Source organism: Mus caroli, chromosome 9 (assembly GCF_900094665.2).
Source record: "Mus caroli chromosome 9, CAROLI_EIJ_v1.1, whole genome shotgun sequence".
Taxonomy (NCBI): Eukaryota; Metazoa; Chordata; class Mammalia; order Rodentia; family Muridae; genus Mus; species Mus caroli.
Window position 1 is genome coordinate 11,059,949 of NC_034578.1, and position 22,794 is coordinate 11,082,742.

The 22,794-nt window shown below is 47.6% G+C and overlaps 1 protein-coding gene across 1 annotated transcript; it reads left to right on the forward strand.

The window, feature by feature from the left end:
* The first annotated feature begins 4,906 nt into the window (after nucleotides 1-4,906).
* On the forward strand, nucleotides 4,907-15,565 carry Gpr83 (G protein-coupled receptor 83). Its single transcript, XM_021173110.2, has 4 exons — nucleotides 4,907-5,654; nucleotides 9,500-9,625; nucleotides 11,617-11,750; nucleotides 12,930-15,565. Exons 1-4 carry the CDS (start codon nucleotides 5,268-5,270, stop codon nucleotides 13,552-13,554), a joined length of 1,272 nt encoding a protein of 423 aa, XP_021028769.1. The 5' UTR covers nucleotides 4,907-5,267; the 3' UTR covers nucleotides 13,555-15,565.
* The last annotated feature ends 7,229 nt before the right edge of the window (nucleotides 15,566-22,794 follow it).

Sequence of the window (22,794 nt, forward strand, 5' to 3'; positions counted from 1 at the left end):
ACACACACACACACACTCTCTCTCTCTGTTGATTTTGTCTCTCTAGTGAACTCTAATCCATCAGTGATACAAACCAAGTGACTGTCACACACTTGGACCTTGCTGATTTCCATTTCTTCCCTCTGCCACCATTAGTATGGGATGCATCTGGGAATGGAGGTACTAGTGTTGATGGTGAAGGGATATCATGATGTCCTTGCGGATACTGATATGTGTCTTGGTCAATGTTCTGTTGCTGTGAAGAAACGCCATGACCACAGCAACTCTTATAAAGGAAAGCATTTAATTGGGGACTGGTTACAGTTGCAGAGGTTTAGTCCATTATAATCATGGTGGGGACATGGTGCTGGAGAAGTAGCTGAGAGTACTGCATCAAAATCTGCAGGCAGCAGGAAGAGAGAGCCGCTGAGCCTGACATAGGCTTTTGAAACTCCAAAATCCACCCTCAGTGACATACTTCCCCCATAAGGCCACACCTCTGTATGCCCCTCAAGTAGTGCACTCCCTCACAACCATGCACTCAAATATTTGAGCCTATGGGAGCATTCCTATTCAAACCACCACAGTGTAATTCTCAGAAAACTCTGTTTTAATTTTTTTTTGCTATTTTCAATTTCTACATTTTTTTATTTATTATAATTTAGAAACATTTCTTTGAACCCTTGTGTGGTGTTCTATAGGTTTTTGTATCATTTTTATTGAAATATACTTACAAAGTGATGAACTATGATTCTTCAAGACCACTTGAAATAAACCCTAGGTTCTGTACTTGGGTATGTTTGATTGTAATTATGACAAGAGACATAGAATCTAAGGGCTATTTGCACATTCTGACTGCACATGTAGCCTCAGTTTTATTCAGAATGCACAAACAGAGTTGGCGCCTTCAGTTATAAGAGCCCCTGCTTCTCCATCTTCTCAGTGTGATGGTAACTGGCAGACAAGCCTCTGAAGAAAGATGGAATACCTCAGCCCTGGTATGGGATTAGACAAAAGGATACTCTTGCTTTGTTAAAGGCCAGATAGTGCCCAAGTTCAGGGTAAAATGTGTTGCTGTGCTGGAGATCCTGGAGTGCTCAGAGACTCAGCATAGCTCTGTGCAGACTTTCTACTTAAGAGGAACTGATTGGAACTTCATGCATATTCTTGGGCATGCTTAGTATGACCTATCTCTCTAAAGCACGAGTGTAATTTCTACCTGTCAGCACCAAAAATGACTTACCCAGGGGCCTTCTGCTGCTCAAACCCACCTTGGCTAATTATTTGTTACTTATTCTGTGTGATGATCAATCATACAGTGCCTATTCTAACCTGCTAAACTTGTAGGACCTACCAGGTCTATCTGCAGAATTGAATGGAGACCCCTCCACTCACCATTGTTAGGATGTATATAGCAAATTACCTTGGCAGGTCTGGACCAAGGTCTGCTGCAGAAATCACACCATGCAACGCATATAACAAAGGAGATTTATAGAAGGGGAGTACCAGGCTATCTCAGAGTGGGAACATGAAAGAGAGAGAGAGAGAGACAGAGACAGAGACAGAGACAGAGACAGAGAGATAGCAAGAGTGAAAGAACACAAGAGTAAGAGAGGGCTGTGATGTTGGGACCTGTTAAAGGGTACACACATAACATTTGGTGACTGGTGATGCTGTCACTGAGTTGCTAACACTGCTCCTTTCTGTTAATTATAAAAGGTGAGGAAATAAGAAGAGGTAAGGCAGGAATGGGGGTGCTGTGCTCTTTAGATATCTTCCTGCTGTCTTGGGGCGTTGACCTCTCTGGGGACCCAAGAAAGCTGGGATGCTGGCCAAGTCCTGGAAGAGCAGGCTATTTCACTTGCTGTCCAGACTCTGTGGGACCATCTGGTGCTAGGGACATTCAGGCAGCAGTTGGAGCAGTTTGTAAGGCTGGACCACCTGGAGCTAGCCTCTTTGAAGCTGTCGAAGATATAGATCTTGACAGGAACACCTGGAACTGGCAGGTTTCAGGAACAGATATGTATCTGGAGCAGAAGACAAAGTTGAGGGGTCTAGGGGGAATTTTTTTCTTAAGTGTACATTTGAAAAATTTAGGTCCATGGTTCTGGTAGCCTGGGAAGAGGAGTTCTAAGACCAGGAAAGGGTAGGGAGAGAGATCATACCCTCATGAACAGGAAGTGGGTGGGAAATTTAGGCTGCTGATTGACAGGAACGTTTATCTGCAGTCCAATTGACTCACTAGAGGTGGATTCAAGTCGATGCCCTGAAGCTTGTAAGGATGTTTTAAGTGTAGAAAAAGATTAAAAGTTTCAGATATGTTAGTATTACCACTGTTTGTACTATGTACTGAAATACACATAGCAGAAAAGGTGATAAACCCATACCTTTGAATCATTGTAGAAGCTTGGGGCACAAAATGATTCTGTGTGAAAAGCATGAACACTCTCCCCTCTACCCAGAAGAATGAGGGTCCAGAGGTTAGACAGATGTTTTTAGCACAGTGAGAAGCACTTTTACGTCTATCCTTAGAAGACAACCAAAGGAAACGTAAAATCCTGAACTTGTGACTATACTGGCAGTCAGTGCTTACCAGAGCTAGATTAATAGCTTGTCAGAACTCCACTAATCAGTGTTAAAGTTCTGAAGTTTTGAAGTCTTAATGTAACAACCGAACAGAGAGGGAAAGAAAGAAAGGTTTTTTTCATTTTTATATACATTAAGACAATGTTTATAGCTTTACAGATTGCATTTACATATCGTGAAACATCTTTTTAGCCCTTCACAGTGTAAGCTGTCATACCCTCAGTCCTTCCACAGAGCCTTCTCTTCTATGAAAGCCTTTACAGGAGCTGCAGGTTTGATTATGGAGGGCAGTCGTTCTTATAAACGGAGTTTCTTTACATAAAGGAATAATGAAAATTACATTAAGCCTGCTTTGTGAGTTTCTCTCTTTTTAGATCTAGGAGCAAGGTAAACTGTGTCTAGATCTCATGTTAGCTCTAGGAAAGTGGGGCCTGAGGCCTGGTTTTTCCTTATGAAGAAAACTGAGAAGGCAGACGCCTTGGCTGCTGCTGTGCACTGACAAGGCTATGCTAGCCTAGTTGTCTACACAGTCAGAGATCTGCGAAGGATGAACCTCACCCGAGGAAGCAAGAAGTACAAACCAGTCAGCTCTTGAATCTATTAAAAATGGCAGGCTCACCCGCTGCCTAAGCCACAGTCACCCTAGCTTCCTCCATGGACATTTGGGGCAGGCCTCCAGGTTAGAGGGCAGCATCAGTCTTTGGCCACCAGGTTCTGAAGACTTGACAGATTTTCCTGTGGAGGACTGGCCTACTGGCAAAGTGGAACAGTCAATTCTCCTGTGTCCACAATTTGGACAGGGTCCTGGCAGCTGGTGAGGTGAAGGGCAGTTTTTCATCCAGTGGTCAGCTTTGCCGCATTTAAAGCAAGCTCCAGGTTCTGTCCATCATCCTCTTTGGAGATATCCACGTGGACATCGTGGCCAGAGGTGCAGCAGGCTGCAGGAGCCAGAGAAGCACACAAATGCCCACCTTGAGGGCACAGCAGGCCAGACGGGAGCAGCAGGCGAAGAATCGGACTCCAGACTTTAGAATTAAATTCACAAACCAATGGTTGGTACATACCTTAGGACCGTTAGATTAGAGCTTGGTTCAGAGCAGGCACTGCAGGGGAGAACGGCTGTGTGCTGGGTGTGTACACACTGCAGTTGGCCTGTTCCTTTGCTTTTCCAGCTCCTGCTATGTGGACTTGGACTCCCACTTTGCAACAAACTTACAGATTCATCAACTATAACTTAAAGATAGGACATTTACAAGTCTGTGAAGGGTGTGGTGGGGAGGCAGGCAAAAGCAACAGGGATTAGAGTAAAGGAAAAAGAAGTAGGAAATGGGGGACTTTTTTCTGTTCCCTGATCACTTGCTCAGCAGCATTTGGGTTGATTATCTAAGGGGTTGCTCACCAGGGTCAGATGACACACTAGATGTCTTAAGTCTGGCACTAGATGGGGTGGTCAGTGGCTCTGCAAGAGGCATCCAACAGGGGAACCAGGAGGTGGATAATGCAGTTCCCACGGAGGAATTGGGGTTTCTCTATCAATATAGGTATATACACAAGTAAAAAAAAGGGGGGGTCTGTGTGAGGGACTGCAAGGGCAGGTGAGGAACAAGAGAGGGAAACCAAAGTTCCCGTGACACGAAAGCAGGAAGAACTTTGACCAGAGGAAGGGGACCAGAAAGAGAAGTGATGGGAAGCCAGGATGAGGGTGGCTAAGAGGAAAGGACATATGCATGATGTGTATTCATGACACTCCCATGAAGAAACAAACCCCACTACTGTGTATGCTAACTGTAATTGTTTTTAAATGCTATTTAAAAATTCTCACTGGAGAATGGTGGGTCCAGAGATCCATGGCGGCAAAGCTACTGTTTCTAGAGTAGTGGACACAGAGTGGAGCTCTTTATTTCTTTTGCTTCTTGGATGTGTCAAGTGTTTGAAGGCTGTCAATAAAACAATAGGCCTTTATTAAGCCCTCCAGTGAGTCTTAAGGTTTAGATGGAGAGGAAGCATCCCAGGATCTACCCGGATCAGGAGCCACCTTACTGTAGGGAATATGCCGAGGCTACAGTTCAGATGGAAGCCAACGTGGGATCCTCAGACTGCACAGACCCAGCCTTGCAGTGTGACTCCACACGGTCTCTGAGGGTGTTTGCACCTGTCTGCTGACTTGCTGTACAGAAAGCTGGTGAGCGTGAGGGAGGGGGCTGCTGGAGTCTGGGCTGCAGCCGGGTAGCAGAGCCGGTGCGAGCTGCGCTGGGAACTGCGGTGCTGCGAGAGGGGAGCGGGGCAGCCGGAGCGGAGCGCGTCACGGGAGCGAAGAGACGCTGCACGACTCTATAGGCGGAGGCGCTCTGGCTCCAGCGGGAGCAGAGGTATAAAAGTGCTGCGGGAGACGAGCCGGGCGAGCGCCACCGAGGACCGAGGTGGGTGGCAGTCGGCACCATCAGGCTCCCTTGGCGTTTCGGAGTTTTCTCTGTGGTCCCGACCCTCCGGAGGATCTCGGTTGCCTCCTGAGTCCGGACCTGGCAGGGTCCAGGTTCACTCGGAGGTCGGGGCTTCCTCTGTGCCCCGTGCCCCTCGCTCCCAGGCTCCCTCTGTGGTGCGGACTCCTCTAGCCCGGTGCGCTCAGCCCCTCGCACCCAGCCTCCAGGCACAGAGCCCGGCAGGGAGCCCGGACCTTGTGCTTAGAGCTGCAGTGGCTGGACATGAAGGTTCCTCCTGTCCTGCTTCTCTTTCTTCTGTCCTCGGTGCGAGCTACTGAGCAACCGCAGGTCGTCACTGAGCATCCCAGCATGGAGGCAGCCCTGACCGGGCCCAACGCCTCCTCGCACTTCTGGGCCAACTACACTTTCTCTGACTGGCAGAACTTCGTGGGCAGGAGACGTTATGGGGCCGAGTCCCAGAACCCCACGGTGAAAGCACTGCTCATCGTGGCCTACTCATTCACCATCATCTTCTCGCTCTTCGGTAATGTCCTGGTCTGTCATGTCATCTTCAAGAACCAGCGCATGCACTCGGCCACCAGCCTCTTCATTGTCAACCTGGCAGTGGCGGACATCATGATCACATTGCTCAACACGCCCTTCACTTTGGTAAGGAAAGGTCCTCCGGGGCTCAGTCTCTTCTCCTGAAGCATCTTTCTATCCTCGCTCCTCCTGACATTCTCTCTCTTCCAGGTCCTCCCCACCCTAGTCCTTCACCTGTTCTGCTTGGCCACCTCAGCCTTAGTTTGTGTTCCTGTCTAAATCCCGAGTCTCCTTTCTCTCCTGTCGCTAATCAACCTTCTTTCCATCTCTCTTTCCCCCTTGCTCTTTCCTTTCTCTTTCATTCCCAAGCCAGTTTCTGCAGCTGGTAGCACTAATTCAATGAATCAAGTGCCTGCAGTTAGCTCTAACAGACTGACCATTCCCTCTTTACCCTCTTTACCCTCTTTACCCTCTTTGCCACAGGTGTTTGGAAGTAGCAAACAGTAAATCAGGTCCCTGAAATGTTAGCAGAGGCTACTATCCTGACCCTCTCTTCAGCAGGTGAAAAACCCACCTCCCACCCGTAGGGTGCTGCTGTTGGGTCGTTTGAGACAGCAACTGCTAGTTGCTGATGGAGTCTGAAATGTCTTTCTCTGTGCAAGTGGGCTAAGCTGCGTTCCCTCTGTGGCATGTGCTGTGAGGGCTGGGACATTTGTGCAGGGGATGCAAGTGACTGCCTCTCTGGGCTTCTGCTATGTGGTGTTTACTGATGTTGTTTCTGTCCCTCAGTGACCAGGGAGCTCATGGATGGTTTGAAATAGAGGGTATGGCTGAGCAATCCAGTGACAGACAGCTCATCTCTAGAGTGGAGTCATGCCCTTTTCAACTTAGGGAATAACTTCTTATTAAAGTTATTAGCCAAGCAGAATATCTATCTATCTCCTATCTTTCCATCCATCCATCCATCATCTATCTACCACTCACACACAAACAATTGACAGACAAGATGACAGATTACTGTAAGTCCATTGGCCCATGTGAGGTCTTTCCAAATCTTCCATCTTCAAAGTATTCTCATTTTCTCTCCTATTCTTCCTTATAAGAACATCTCACATTTGGCAGATAAGGAAACCAAGGTGTAGAGGTTGTGTCCTTGTCCAAACCCACCTGGAGAGTTAAGAGAACTTGATCTTTTCATTCAAGTATACTGTTGTGTCCACTAAGCCTCCAGCAGGATAGGGGATACTCTTGACCCATGTTCTGCTTCCACTGCTCCAAGACACCAACTTATCCTATTGTCCTTCAGCCTATACTAACCTATCAGTGGTCATTTGGGGTCCTCTAGGCACTGGTCAAGACCTAAGAGTCCCCCTGTGCCTCCTTGATGCTTAGAAAAGCTGCATTATGACTCTCCATAGCTCCTCCCTTGGCTTTTCATCAGAGGGTAAAGCTGGGGTGGGTCTTGGCTGTGAGCTGCAAGGCTCCAGGGTCTGGCCTTGTCACTGTTGTTTAGAGCCAGGCTGCAGGGCCAGATATGCAACAGACACAAGAAGGGACAAAGAAGCAGAGACAACTGAGAGCCGAATGTCCCAGGGATGTCCTGTGAGAAGGGACTCTCTGCCCTTCCTACAGGACAAACTATAACAGCTGGGCTTTGAACCTGACCCTTGGCATCTTCCCAGTCCAAACTCCTTTAAACTCCATCCATCCATCCATCCATCCATCCATCCATCCATCCATCCATCCATCTAGGGTGTTGCCCTGTGCACACAGGTTGTGAGAACTGGGAGGGAGGGTCTTCAAATCCCTCAGCCTGCTCACCACAGCCTTCCCACTTGGGTGAGGCATTGCCTTTGGCTGCTTGGTGATGGTAACCTGCTCCGGGGCGCCTCTCCCCAGCAACTGTACTCACTGCAGTCAGCATGAAGACGGGCTCTGATCACTGAGATAACAAACAGTGGCTGATGGTTCCCATGACAGAGGTATGCAGACAGTGTAGTGGAGCTGGAAGGAGGCTGACCTTCATTCTAACCGACCAGGGCATGGGGGGCGGGGAGGGGGGGGAAGAGCTGGATCTCCTGGGTTGAGATTAGTGCACACAGCACAGAGAGAGCAGGGAGAGCAAAAGAGAGGGGCCCCTGAAGTTCACCTTGTATTGAGGGACCTCGGAGTGGCTGGGGGAAGCTGAGGTGGGTCAGAAAGAGAGGCTGGGCCAGGTATCAGGACTGGGACCTCCTGCAGCCTCTGTCTGGGTGAGTCTCACTTGCCAGCAGCAGTGTTCCACCGGAACAGCATCAAGGCAAGATCCGGAGAGAAGAGAGGACTTCTGGGAGGTGGTGATGGCCCATCAGAAGCTTAGGTTTGCTCACTTGCTGATTGTAGGTGGAGGCAGAGGGGTTGAAGATGCCCTTCTCTGTAGCCTCCATGGCTCCTCCGAGCCATAGAACAAAGCCCTGGATCTTCTTCTCCTTGTGGAGATATAGCCAGACTTGACCCACCTTTCCTGTATACACACCAGGCAAACACCCCACTCCTTGGTTCCCAACAGGCCCTGATCTAGGGTTGATGGCTTTTATCCCAGTTTCCACATATGTGAGTCTTGCTCCTCTTAAACACCCCCTTGTGCAGTTGTAATGGCAGTTAAGAGGCTAAGTATGGCTTGTTGTACCTGCCCTACATCTGTTTTCTATCATGTATGATTTTTATAACCACATGTGAAATGGGGTGAAGGCTTAGAGACCCTACCGTGGGCATCCGTGCCTATGCTGAGGACAGTGTGCTCTGTGATTCAGCACACGCCGGGAAGATTTCCTTGCTGGGAAGGCTGAGAAGCCTCCTGAGAGGACGCACCTCAGGTACCAATGAGAGGCATAACTGTGTCAGTCAAGGCTGGCCCATTCTCTGATCTGTTTCTCACCTTCCTTTCTACTCAGATGACAGTGGGAAGTGGCAAAAATCTCGGCTATAAATCCAGGTAGCGTGAGTCCTTCTGTCCTGCTGGATTGCTGTTTCTATCTGCTGTCAGTCAGTCCTTCCCTGTGCCCATTTCACTCCCACCTGGTGGCCTATCCTCCCTGGAACAGACATGCCTTGGTCAGAATTGATGCCCCATTTCTCCTGGGCACAAGACATTCCTCATAGGAGCTGCTCCAGGCCTGTGTAGGCATCCAGCCCTACATAGTGCCGAGGGAGGCCCTCGTCTTCCCCAAGGGTCCCATTTCTCCCCACTGTAACCTTCACCTTCCCAGGTTTTTCTGTCCAGGTTGATCAGCTGCAATATTGGCATAGACGTGGGGCTGGGGTGTTCAGTAAGAGACTACTTACACAGCATGTATGTGCTCTGCGTTGGATCACTTACACACACGCACATGCACACACACATGCACATGCACATGTACACGCACATGCATACGCACACATGCGCACACACATGCGCACATACACACCTTCTAAGCACAGTGGACATGTTGTTTTCTCACAAGGCCATGTTCCATTCAACCAAGAGAGAATATTACTACACTTCAAAATGCCAGCTTCCCATTTCTAAAAATCACATTTTAACAATTTGCTGGGCAATTTCTCCCATCTTTACAGATTTTATCATAAGCCGTTCCAGGTAGAGATTTTGAAGCCAGTTTCTAAAAATGGGAAACCCTAGGTTAAAGGCGTTTATTGGCTAAGGCTGCATGGCACTAAATAGAGATGGAAATGCCACCCCAGAGCCCGAGTTCTTCTCACATTCTGATACCTGACGGCCCAGGGCCGTGACTGGGGTTTGGTGAGCGGAACAGACAAAAAATAGGTTATGCTGGGGAAAACCATGTGGTCCCTGGCAGCTGGAAGATTTCTTGGCTGAGAGAGCTGAAAAGTCTCCTGAAGAGATGTTCTTCAAAGACAATTGAGAGATGGAACTGGTACCAGTCAAGGCCTATTAATTCTGTCTGTTCCCAACGTCTGTATTTTACCCACAGGTCCGATTTGTGAACAGCACATGGGTGTTTGGGAAGGGCATGTGTCATGTCAGTCGCTTTGCCCAGTACTGTTCTCTTCATGTCTCAGCACTGACTCTGACAGCGATCGCAGTGGACCGCCACCAGGTGAGAGCACCTGTCCCCAGCATCACCTGTCCCCAGCAGCACCCTCCCATCTCCGTCTATGCCTGGCTGGCTGGTGGGAATACTTCCACCACAGTCTGTAGGGAATATTCTCAGGACAGTGACTCATTCAGTCCCACTGACAGCGTGTGTGCTTGCCTCCTTGTCGATCAATTTGGGAAAGGACACAAGAGATGTTAAACTCTTTGGTAGTTGCAAATGGCTATTTGCATTTTGTTGTTTAAGGGAAGGCTCTCTGCTGGTTCCCATCTCAGAACGTAGGGAATTATTTTGGTAGTAGAAAAGCAAACACAGAAAATCACAGATGGGAATGAAGAAGCAGATGCAGATAACTGCAGGTCGGAGAAGCAGATAACTGCAGGTCAGAGAGCTTCAGGTGGGATACAGAGCCTCTGGTCCAGACAGTGTCGTAGGAACACACACCAGTGAACTGCTAACAGGAGAGGTGGGCTGTTAGCACAGGAGTGAGCATATGGGGTGTTGCCCCATGGGTGGTAGGCACTCAAAGAGGACCCAAGGTCATCCCTTTTGGAAGAGGCCAACTCTGGGCCAGGTATATTGCACCCACAAACTCCATAATCTATAAGCACATATTGCTGAGTGGTTTTCAACCTTCTTAATGTGTGACCCTTTAATGCAGTTTCTCATGTTGTGGTGACCTCCAAGCATAAAATCATGTTGTTGCTACTTCATAGCTATAGTGCTGCCAGTGAGCAGTGTCTCAGTTTCTAAGGTCATCAGAGCCACGTGTTTTCTGATGGCCGTGACCCACAGGTTGAGAACCTTGAAAAACCACTGGATTAGACCATATTAAAAAGTAATAGTCAGGTTCAGAAATGTGCATGCTTTGCCATAATCATGTGACCAAGAATGATCACATTAGATCCAGCATGTGTCTAGCTCCAAGATCAAGCTCTTATTGCTAGAGTGTCCTGCACTGTGATGATTTAAACAGACCTGCAGAGCAAGTATCCTCCAGATCAAGAACCAAAGTTTGCTCTGAGATGACCCAAGAAGCATGACACCGCCCAATAGAGAACTGGCTCCAAAGACCCACACTCAAAGTCCCCATTCAATGTGAGGAATGGCTTTCAAGTAAAAATAAATGTTCAAAGTGGACAGAGCTGTCAAGGACACAGTGTCCCATGTCACCAGCCACATCTAAGTGCATCTGGTGACAACTTGAAAAGAGTGTTCCTGAAGGAATTTGCACATTGGTTGAGGGATGGACTGCCCAAATTTGAGATCGCTCTATTTCCAAACTGCCCTGATCATGTTAGAATCAGGTCTTCCCATAGCAAAGGTGTGCCACAACCCACTGAGGAAAGTTTGCACACAACTGTTCCTTACCTCTGGTTAGCCTCCTCCAATTCCATCAGAGATCTGGAGTACCTCTGCCCCAGGAACGAGTCTCACATTATTTAAGCTTCTTAGAAGAGTTGATTGGCTAGAACACAATATCAATTCCAAGACACATTTTGGCTCCATGTCTGTGATACAGGTTCCCTGTTAAGTGCATGGAAATCAGTCTGGGTTGGAATTTAGTAATGGGTTTAGTGGGTGGCATCAAATCAGCCACCCACTCTTCTTGCAGTGGGTGACAAGAGATTGCTCCTTATGGTCAGAACCTTCTATACCGTCCAGGGTCTGGAACTACAGAAGATGGTCAGGCCCCAAGGAGATGGGGCCGAGCTCAGGTCCCCTTCTGCCATCTTTGTACCCTCCTCACTCCACCCTGCTCTTTTCACTTGCAAGAGGCCTTGGGACTTCCAGGAGCCACAGAGTCCACATGACACCCTCTTCCCATCCCTGGAGTTGAGCTGTGGTAGGAGTGACCTCTGTTTAACTCCTCGACTGCCTAGTGCCATGCGGGCATCACCAAGGAATGTAAAGGGTGCACACCCTTTAATAAACAAGCCCTGGGTTCTTACCTGCTTTCACCCTCAGCTGTGAGACCTTCACATGTTTTCTAGGTCATCATGCATCCCCTGAAGCCTCGGATCTCCATCACCAAGGGTGTCATATATATTGCTGTCATCTGGGTCATGGCTACCTTCTTCTCTCTGCCACATGCCATCTGCCAGAAACTGTTTACCTTCAAGTACAGGTGAGAAGTGTTAGTTGGAGTAGCCTGGGGCTCAAGGGAGAGTGTACCGTGCTGACCTCCAGAATAGACCTGTCCCACAGTCACTGGGACTAAACAGGAGCCCCCTCTGGATGTGACTCTTGCTGTCGGGCGGGCGCACGTGCCTCATGAGCTGTTCTTGCCAGTTCTCATCCTGTCTCTTGGCCCATGCTGAGTCTCTGCATCCTTTTCAACCCACCCTTGCTTTCTAGGCTGTTTGCAAAGACAAGGCAGTAGTTACCAAGTTCTGCCACCAGGGAGTGTGTGCTCACACAGATAACCACTCAGCCCTGTTTAAGCAAGAATTCCCTGCTGGCAGAACTTAGAAAGAAATAAGCATGAGTATATGCTTCTGAGGCAGGATTCCCTATCCCCAACTACCCAGTTTGATTCTTAACATATGCTCTTACCAAATGGTAAACTCCTTCTTTCAAACACTCAGTTAAAAACAACAACAGAACCCACACCTACTTCATAATCGCCTGTCTCCATGGCAGACTGCACAGAGAGAAGAGCTATCTCACTTTGAACTCATGATCTCTCTGAGTCGATCCCTAACCCTGCCTCCACACTACAAACCTGCAGTACATATTCACCAACAGTGAACCAAGGAGGGAACTTTGAGTGGTTTTGTCATCTTACAGCTTTCCCCTGGGAAACAGCTGCCTCCTCCTTCCATTTCTAGAAAGAATGTGTAAGGAAGTTAGTAAGGCATGGACATGGCTAGAGGCATGTGTACTGTACCACCTGCTCTCCTGACCTTCCATCTGTTTTAATGGTTGCTCTTTGGGGTGAGCACTGATTACAAAGGGGACTCAAGAAAGAGCTTGTTTCCTAAGCAGGGACATCGCTGTATTATTCCTTCATTGATCTGTTCATTCATCATTCATTTATTTATTTATTCATTGAATATCTGTGGACCCACGGTGTCCAAAAGATAATGCCAGGTTTAGGGGACACAGAGTCTGGAGTCTTTCTGACCTCTATAAAATGTTCTATGGAGAGTGGAGCATGATGGATGCTTAGGCTGCATACCAAAAAGGCTGTGACAGATTGCCCAGCCTTAGGTAGGGAGGCCAGCATTCCTCCATAGGACGTGGAAGTACTGACACCCTCACTCATAGCCAGCCATCTTTCTCCCCACCCCCCCTCTTGGCTCAGTGAGGACATTGTGCGCTCCCTCTGCCTGCCGGACTTCCCAGAGCCAGCTGACCTCTTCTGGAAGTATCTGGACCTGGCCACCTTCATCCTGCTCTACCTACTTCCACTCTTCATCATCTCAGTGGCCTATGCTCGTGTGGCCAAGAAGCTGTGGCTCTGTAACACCATTGGCGATGTGACCACAGAGCAGTACCTGGCCCTGCGACGCAAGAAGAAGACCACCGTGAAGATGCTGGTGCTTGTGGTAGTCCTCTTTGCCCTCTGCTGGTTCCCTCTCAACTGCTATGTCCTCCTCTTGTCCAGCAAGGCCATCCACACCAACAATGCCCTCTACTTTGCCTTCCACTGGTTTGCCATGAGCAGTACTTGTTATAACCCCTTCATCTACTGCTGGCTCAATGAGAACTTTAGGGTTGAGCTTAAGGCATTGCTGAGCATGTGCCAAAGGCCACCCAAGCCGCAGGAAGACAGGCTACCCTCCCCAGTTCCTTCCTTCAGGGTGGCATGGACCGAGAAAAGCCATGGTCGGAGGGCTCCACTAGTTAATCACCACCTGCCCTCTTCCCAGATCCAGTCTGGGAAGACAGATCTGTCGTCTGTGGAACCCATTGTGGCCATGAGTTAGGGAAAGCTGGAAGTGGTGGGGGAGGGTTCTTTCCTCTCACAATTGACCAGACACTAACAGAGTTGGAAAGTAACACAGAAGCTGTGAGATGCTTGGGTTCCTAGGAACCCGTCCAGCGTCATCTCCCCATCTGATTTGCAAACCTTCTAGAAGATGCCATGAGGTGTTGTGTGTAAATCTTTGAGCAAGAGCTCTGGAAACCACCTCAGCTTCAACAGAGGCTGGTCCAGTCAACCACCTCCAATTGTGTAGCATCTTCTACCTTGCCCTTCCTACTGCTGAGCAAGCACAGGGGGACTTGAGTCATACTATTGGTGGGCCTGACCCACATGCTCAGAAAAGAACAGGCACAAAGGCCCTCTGAAGTCATTGGAACAGGTATAATCACACAGCTTCAGTGGCCTTGGGTCTATCCATAACCAGACAGGACCCGTTTTGGCTTCTTAAAAATAAAGAGAAATTAGTTTTGCCATTTTGAGAAGTTCAGAAAAGTAAAGAAATGAGTTCAGCCCATCAATTTGTAAAAAAGAAAAAAAGAAAAAAAAAAAAAGAAAAAAACCCTGTTAATATGCTGTGAATTTATCTGTAGCTTTGCCTTCTCTGTGTGTACATTTGTACTTTAAAAATCCTGAACTACATGTATCCATGTAGATTGTAATAATTAGCAAGAAACTGGAATATATCAGAGTATTATTGAATTCCTCCATAATGAATGGGGCCCCTCAGCAAATGAGAAAATGGAGAGGAGAGGAGAGGAGAGGAGAGGAGAGGAGAGAGCAAGGTGAGGGTCAACTCTGTCTTGTAACTAGCGATGGGTGGGGCCTGGCCCTCTCCTAAGTGATAACTATCAAGATTAGCAGTACACAGGAGAGCTGGGAGGTAGGAGCTCTTCCCCTGACCCCCAGAAACAAGAAGGGGTGAACCACTGTTCCTTTTTAATGGACAATGAGAGACTTGCTTTCCAATAAGCTGGGAATAATTGTACTTAGACACCTCATCTGTCCAAGCTGTCTAGACAGGGCATTTTTCTGTTGTCTGAATAATGAAAAAAATTTTTTTCACACCAGTTCCTGAGAGAAGATTTCCCTGTCTACATCACTTGAGAAATTAATGTGTCATTTTTTCAAAACGTACCGGCTTCTTAAAGCAACTTTAAGCCTTAAGGGCCCCTTTGTCAGAGAAATCTCATTCCAGATAGCCAGCAATTTCATTACCTTCCATATGGTCCTGCTGACTCGCAGCGTCACCCATTGACAGATGTGTCAGGCAGAACCGACTCTACCCCCAAGCCCAGAGCGGTGGCTGCCACTGTACTAGCATCGGATTCCCATCTCCTCACAGAGCTGTCATGGAGACAAAGCATCTTTGTGGAGCTGAGAGGGAAGCTGAGGCTTGAGGGAAAAGAGGCTCATCCAAGACTCATTTAGAACTCCCAGTTGTTAACTGAAGCACGAATTTGGTTAAGCCTGATTTTGTAACAAACCTAGGGGTTTTCTTAAACTAATCAATCCATGGGAGTGTTAGAAAATTTCCAAAATTAAAAAAAGTCATCTACAGAACAGCAGATTTTTAAAGAAAAATGTCTTGGCGAGGGTAGAAGGAGATTTCCAAATATAAAGTGAGTTTTTGAGGTCACAGCTTCTGCATCTGTCCTGATCTCTGTAATGTCAGCTGGTACCTGTGAGTTGCATCTTTCCTATGGCCAAGGAGAGTCAGCCCGAGGACAGGTAGCAGCAGCACACAGTGTGTCTTCCCCAGAGAACTGTGGAAAGAGCTTCAGTCATACCTCCCTGAGGAAAGCTGAAGATAGTGCCCTGTCACAGAGTAGGCCCTCAGGGCCGCATCTCCTGTTGGTCCCTGTCTGCTCCCTTCCCATATTCTCTGTGTGCATCTGAGCAGATGTAACTGGTAACAGTGACTGTGGTCTTTGTGAAGCCTGAGTTTTTCCAATATGCTCTAAAGTGTGCTTTATTGTAAGTCACTGTAAGCGCAATAAAACCTCTTCTCTGTGTGCAGGCTGTGCTTCTTGGCCTGGTGACCATGTCACAGATGGTAACCTTTAAAAGGGGGATTAGCATGGATCATATGAGGAGGGAACAGAGAATCTCCTTGGGAAGCCCAGGATTTTATCTTAGAAAGTCTGGGTGCAGTGGAGGTGAAGAGAGCGTGGAGAGACTTCTGACTCCTCATCAGGAGCTGCCGAGTGCCCTCCTTGGTGGTGGTACACCTGTGATGTAGGCTTGAACCCTGAGCTATGCTTGTCCTTGGTGATTTGGGAGGAAACAAAGTTGCTGGAGCCCGGAGGCCTCTCAATAGCAGAATCCCGTAGACACAGCCTCCACTGTGTGTGCTGTGACTGATGCTGTACTAGGCCTGGAATGCCACCGTAGAGAGTAACCTGATGCCATTTCATGCAACTGCTAAAGTCAGTTTTAAAGACAGATGTAAATGAGGGTGATTTGACAAGCCAGAAGAAAATTTGAAAGAAACACAAGAGATGAGAGATGGGAACTCAGGCTTGTAGATATTACCTCATGTCGTCAATGTCAGAGCCTTCACGATCATGACCTCAACCTCCCTGCCTTCTTTGGATGTCAGTATTTCAGAGGAGGAAACCGAGCCTCCGAAAACTTAAATAGTTTTCTAAAAATCACAGTCTAATCTAAAAAATATTACCTAGGAGGTCAAGTTTTGTGACAGCATAAAAAAATAATCCTATGTTTTAATTTTAATCCAGTATTTTCCAAATTTTCTTGATGGAAAGGTTTTACTTGGGTGATAAATTATGTTAGCAACCCTAAAAACTAGGGCTTGATTTACATATTTTCCAAAATTCTAGGGTGAGTCTTAATACCGCTACAGATCAGGGGTCAATGAATCAGGAGTTAGGCAGCATGACCAAGCAAAATTATTTCCTTATTGCTGTGAGAACTTGGCAAGTTGCCAAGGTCAGGAGCCATCCTGAACCTCAAGGTTCTAGGGCTGCTTGGAAAGATCCAAATCTACCATTGCCAGTCTGATCTTGTTGAGACTTTTCACCAAGACCTCCATGGTGGTGAGAGCCTGGGGAACAATCTTCTTTGATTGGATTTAGAATCCTGTAAGAGACATACCACTGGGTGTGTGTATCTATGAAGATGTTTCCAGAGAGGATTTACTGTGGAAGAAAGATCCACTCTGTTGGTGGATCAGTATAATCCCTTGGATGGGGGAACTGAGCTGATTACAGAGAGGAAAGGAGAAAGCTATCGGAGTGCCAGCGTTCCCCCTTCTCTGCTTCCTGGTCGGTCTGCTGAGATGAGACCAAGTAGCTCTCACCACCTTGGAGCAATGTGCTGCCAAGCCTTTGCAACTGTCATGGGCTATATACAAAAACCATGAGCCAAGAGAAAGCCTTCCTTAAATTATTTGTATCAAGCTGTGGGGCAATGGGTTATGCTCAGACAGCCCGGTCCAGTCGAGCTGAGGTCTTGAATCCTGTGGGACCCAGGTGGGTGGGACGGTAGGAGTTCGGTCATGTCTCCTGAATCCCCGGCTCCTGTCGAAGTTATCGCCCCGCCCCCACAGCCCCCCACAAGAGAAGCATGTGGCTAGTAGTCACATAAACAATGTCCTGAGCTTCTGGCATTCTGGCTAGACTCCTCCCCACAGTTACCTAGCAACAGCAAGACAGCAGCCCACTATAAGAGGGGCTGCTTGGCCCCTCCTCACTCTCTTTAAGCTCCTCTCTTACTCTCTAGCCTTTCTTCTCTCTCTTTCTCTTCCCCCTTCTCTCCTCATGGCCGTGGCCGGCCTCTCCCTCTCTCTTTCTACCTTCTCTCTTTCCCCCTGCCTTTCTATAATAAAGCTCTAAAACTATAGACTGTCTCTAATCATGAAGGCCCACTGTGCTTGAACGATGGGATAGGCTTTCTCTTAATGAGCTGCGTCTAACCTCCCGCCAGGAGGCCTTCCTATACTGCAGCCACAACCACCCAGCACCCCCTCTCCCTCTGCCCTCTTCCTTTATATCCGGGCTGAGTTCTACCCTGGCCCCCTATTCTGTTCTCAGCTTCTCTGCCATATCCAGCGTGGGTTGCCGGAGACTGAGAACCTGGTACCTGGGGTTGCCCCTTGTCCACCACCCGCCATTGGGGTCCATGGCCTAACACAGCCAGATGCCCACCCGGGGCCGTGTGGAAAGTGTCCAGCAGTCCTCCCACGTCCTGCCCATCCAGAGCATGGAAACTCTGGCGGGACGTGGGCACTCTCTCCTACTCCCCTATTCCCCACATACCCACAGCCCCACATCAAGTATCTGGCAACAGCAAGAAACAAAGTAATTCAGAGCCCACCCTGGCTGGCTGGCACTGAGGGATCTGAGAAAACCAGAAGCAGGCCTGTCTCAGAGCATAGCATGAAGTTAGAAGAAAGACATGCTCTGGGGCTCTGGCGCTGGTGAGGCCAGTTGTCATCATCTTGTTTTAGCATCTCCATGTACCCTCTATGGCCAACTGTCTCTCTCATTTCAAAGAGCAGTTAAGGAAGAAAGAGAGAGAAAAAACGTACAAAGCTGAATGCAGATTTGAAAACACACAAAACAGCCATATTCAACGTACACAAATCCTGGGGTAGGTCTCTCCCAGAGTGGTAGTAAACTGTCTCACAGACTGTGTGCAATCCGCAGCTTCTCAGGGGCAAAGATTTCTCCTTTCTCCTGTTTCCAGCCTAGCAGGGACCATTGTCAAATAGTAAAAATTTTAAGGCACTCGGCTTGCATATGAGGAGGCAGCAAAGACATCACTGACCTGAGGCTCACAAATTATCATTGTTGGAAGAAGGATTGGTCTCAGGACAGGATATATACCATAGCACTAGATATGGGTTATTCTTCAGGCTTTGGCTTTGGTTTAGGCAGCAGGTTCAAAGGTGTCTATTACATAGTGAAAGAAATTCATCAAATAGCTAACCATAGAGCCAAGAGCAGGTCACACCTAGATACCTGCTTAGAGGGTGCCACAGACCACGGACTGCGATTAATCCAGTCCTGACCATGTGGCCTGCCTACCACTGAACCTAACAACAAAGGGCCAAACAGAAAGCCAATGAAGACAGGGGGTCAGAGGCTCAGGGCTCCACCTTCTTACCCTGTTCTTTCCAATCAGGTTACACCTACATCTGAATTATTACAATATACAAATCAACCACATTGTTTCTCACAAGGCCCAGAGCTCTTATCAGAAGCGGACCCTGTAAGACTGTGAGAGCCAGAGGTGGTACAGTGAAACAGTGTTTCCCACAGCAGGACAGTTACAGGAACTCCTCCCAGTGTTTCTAACAATATGTACAGGACCTGCGCAGGATGGAACCTGATGGAATCCCAATATAGAGTCGAAAGGAAGTCAGGAAGTCCCACCCCTAGCTAAGGAGCTACTGGCAACTCATAGCTGGCAAGGGAGAGTGAGAGTTGGTTTTTTAAAAAGGGCATGACTTGGGTTGGTCAGCTTCCTCCAGCGGATGTATATGTACTTTCTAGATGTATATGGGAAACACACATTGGATTTGATGTTTTTTTTTCTTAAGTTAAAGGGAGGTATAGGGAGGTTTGAAATTCTCAAAGAATTAGTAAAACTATTTTAAATAGGCAAGTAGAGCTCATTGCCATAACAACAAGGACAGGACAATTATTTTTTTCTTCTCAGAACAAATCCTCCTTGCCTGGGGTTGAAGCTTGTCTCCTTTGCGTGTCTGTTCTTTTGCTCCACGCCTGTAGCATCTGTTCTTGAGTGCTCCTTGCTGCCTTCTCCAGGGTGAGCCCTGCTGCTTCCTGGCGTTCCCTGTCCTTGGTCTGTTTCCTTATTTTGGAAAACTCCATCCCCCCAAGAGAAAGTGCTTAGGAGCTCATATATATATATTCAGACCTTATTTGTCTGAAAATGTACTTAAATTCATACTTAATCAGTAGTGGGTCTGATTTAGGTAATGGGTTAAACTAATTTTCTCTTACAATTTTGAAAGCATTTGAATTAGTTTTAAATTACTGCTATAACAAATTGCCACAGTCTTAGTGGCTTAAACAACAAAATTGCTCATCTTCTGGTTCTGCAGGGCTGCATGGTCGCACAGTCTGGCACACATGGGGCAAGGGGCTTTCTCTCTCCTTCTGAGTGAGGCCTCCTGGTCTTTGTAGCTTCCAGAGGCCACAGGCATGCCTTGGCTCGGGCCTCCTCCCCCACTCCAGGTTGAAGCCAGCTTTTCCCAAGACCACATCTCCTTGGGCTCTTTCTGAGATCCTGCCTCACCATCTTTTCAGGGTTGTGTGGTTGTATTCCACCCACCTAGGTAATCCAGGATGCTCAGAATCTTCAATCCATTTGCAAAGATAACTCATCTCATTTGAACATACGGGGCTTGGGCACTGAAGGACAGGCATTTTGGGGGATGGGCATTGTCTTAGTCAGGGTTTCTATTTCTGCACAAACATCATGACCAAGAAGCAGGTTGGGGAGGAAAGGGTTTATTCAGCTTACACTTCCATACTGCTGTTTATCACCAAAGGAAGTCAGGACTGGAACTCAAGCAGGTCAGGAAGCAGGAGCTGATGCAGAGGCCATGGAGGGATGTTCTTTACTGGCTTGCTTCCCCTGGCTTGCTCAGCCTGCTCTCTTATAGAACCAAGACTACCAGCCCAGAGATGGTCCCACCCACAANGNGCCTNTCNCCCTTGATCANTAATTGAGAAAATGCCTTACAGTTGGATCTCATGGAGGCATTTCCTCAACTGAAGCTCCTTTCTCTGTGATAACTCCAGCTGTGTCAAGTTGACACAAAACTAGCCAGTACAGTCATTTTTCTGCCTACAAGGCTCCATTTTCTCCTGCTCCAAAACCTGATGCTTTCCTTTTTCTCTATGTCACTCAACAATATATGTTGGAGCCAGCTTCTGTGGCTCCCCAAGGATGTATTGTGGCATTGGCTCACGGTTTTTAAGAAAGGAGGGACTCGGGGCCTTCTGCCTGGCATGAGCTGCTTTCATGTCTGCAATCTGCCAGCTGTTTAGTATCTCAACTGTGCTTGGCAGCTCAGAAACCCATCCCAGAACACACTCATGGACACACAGTACGTGCACAGGAGCCCAGCTCGCCTGATCGCATAATCTCAGAAGTCCAGTCAGCTGGAAGGGATGCTGCTTAGCCTTTGCACCAAGAGTGCCAACACCTCCCCATCCAGCAATGCTGTCCCGATCCTTAATGTCCTCAAAATCCATGAAAGAAGGCAAACTCCAGACCAATTTTCTTGAAAGTGTATAGCATGCTTCTACCTGGGGGACAAATTTGTTTGTATATAGCTTGGGTACATTGTCCCCCAAAGACTGATTTGTGGTGGAAGCTTAGCCCTCTAAGCAGCAATGTCTCCAGGTGACTAGACCACGAGGGCTCAGATCTTGTGAGAGATTAAACCATCAGTGTATTCATAAATGAGCATACTACAGGAGGCAGTAGACACTGCAGAGGCCAAGTTGGACAAAGAATGTCACTAGGGGCACAGTCTTGAAGAGTGTAGGCTGTGTCCAGGCCTTCGAACTTGCTCTCGGCCACTCTTCACTCAGATGATTCCAACAGAGCACCTTTCTCTTTGTTACATTACCAAAGCAGTGACACATTTACCCAACCTGCTATGATTGCCCTGAGCAGAATCAGACTCATGCTCACAGTGGTCCAATGGTGGGTTTTCGTGCCTTGTTTCTGCTGTTTGGTAGAAAGGACTCATTTTCCCACCACTGAGTCTGATCTTGTCCTAGACACATTCTCTCACACTAAGGGTCTCCCCTTCACTTATTGTGACTACTGAATTATGTTAAATGACTTTTGTCAGTGGCCACCTGGTTTGGTTTTTTTTCTTTATTCGGATGGACATGGCATATCATATTCATGGAGCTCTAAGTATGATCTATGGGTGAGGACATGGCCACAAGGACTGAACCTTGTAGAACATATCTAGTTCTTTTCTTTTTTATATGCATTGGTATTTTGACTGCATGCATGTCTGTGTGAAGATGTCAGATCCCTTGGAACTGGAACTATAGACAGTTGTGAGCTGCCCTGTGGGTGCTGGGAATTGAACAGGGTCTTCTGGCAGAATAGCCAGTGCTCATTGCCGCTGAGCCATCACTCCAGCACCCTATACCGAGTTCTTGGTTGGCTTCTCTTACCTTTTTCTTTAAAAGATATAATTAATGAATATAATATCATTAATAATAATTGTTATCTATAATCAGTGGAGTTATGCTGCCTTCGGACACTGAAATTTCTTTGTTTAAAATTGTCAGTTTCCAGCCTCTACTCTGTTGAGCCTGGTCCCTAGAGGTTTCTACTATTGGAATATTTTGATGATAAGCCAGGATTTGGGTAAAATTTATACTCTGATGTTGGAGCTCAGTCTTTCTGCACTCTTCTATCATTTGTAATTTCCCTTTCAAATGTCTGTTCTGATTGAATACATCTCCCTTTTTCGGCATTACTTCTCTTTTTAATTGGCCTGCTGGGGATAGGTGCTGTAGCCTAGCTTGTTAGGGCTGCTGAGCCCAGGCTCCTACCCTAACAACTCCATCAGCTCTCCAGCTTCAGCCAGCCAAGTGCTGGGAATACAGTCCTGCCCTACCACACCCAGCCCGACAGTTCTCTGCTGTCACTCAGTCTTGTTCTTTATGTCATTGTTCCTTTAGAGGAACAGGCTGAATTCTCAACGCCGTCGCGAACTAAGTCCCACCCTTTTCCACTTGAGATTTTAAAATAATTTCTATTTTGCCGCAAAAAGTCATCATCCGCTAATAAGTACATCTTCCTTTAAACTGTTGGAGTATCCCAGTAGCTGGATCTTCTCTTCCTCCTCCTCCTCCTCTTCCTCCTCCTTCTTCTAATTGGCATGGGTAGGTCTATCTCAGGGTGGCTCTGTTGCCTGGCTTTCCTCTAGAACTGTGGTTCTCTACCTTCCTAATGCTGTGACCTTTTAATACAGTTCCTCATGTTGTGGTGACCCCCACCAACCATAAAAATATTTTTATTGCTACTTCACAACTGTAATTTTCTTCAGTTACAAATGGTAATGTGAACTTCAATCACCAAAGGGGTCAAATGGGACCCGCGGGTTGAGACCCACAGCTTTAGTGGCACCCACTGTTATCAATGCCCCAATCTCCCTAGCTTTTTACTCATTACTTTAGAAGAACTCCTCTGACCTAGCCCTTCCATTATTCATCCA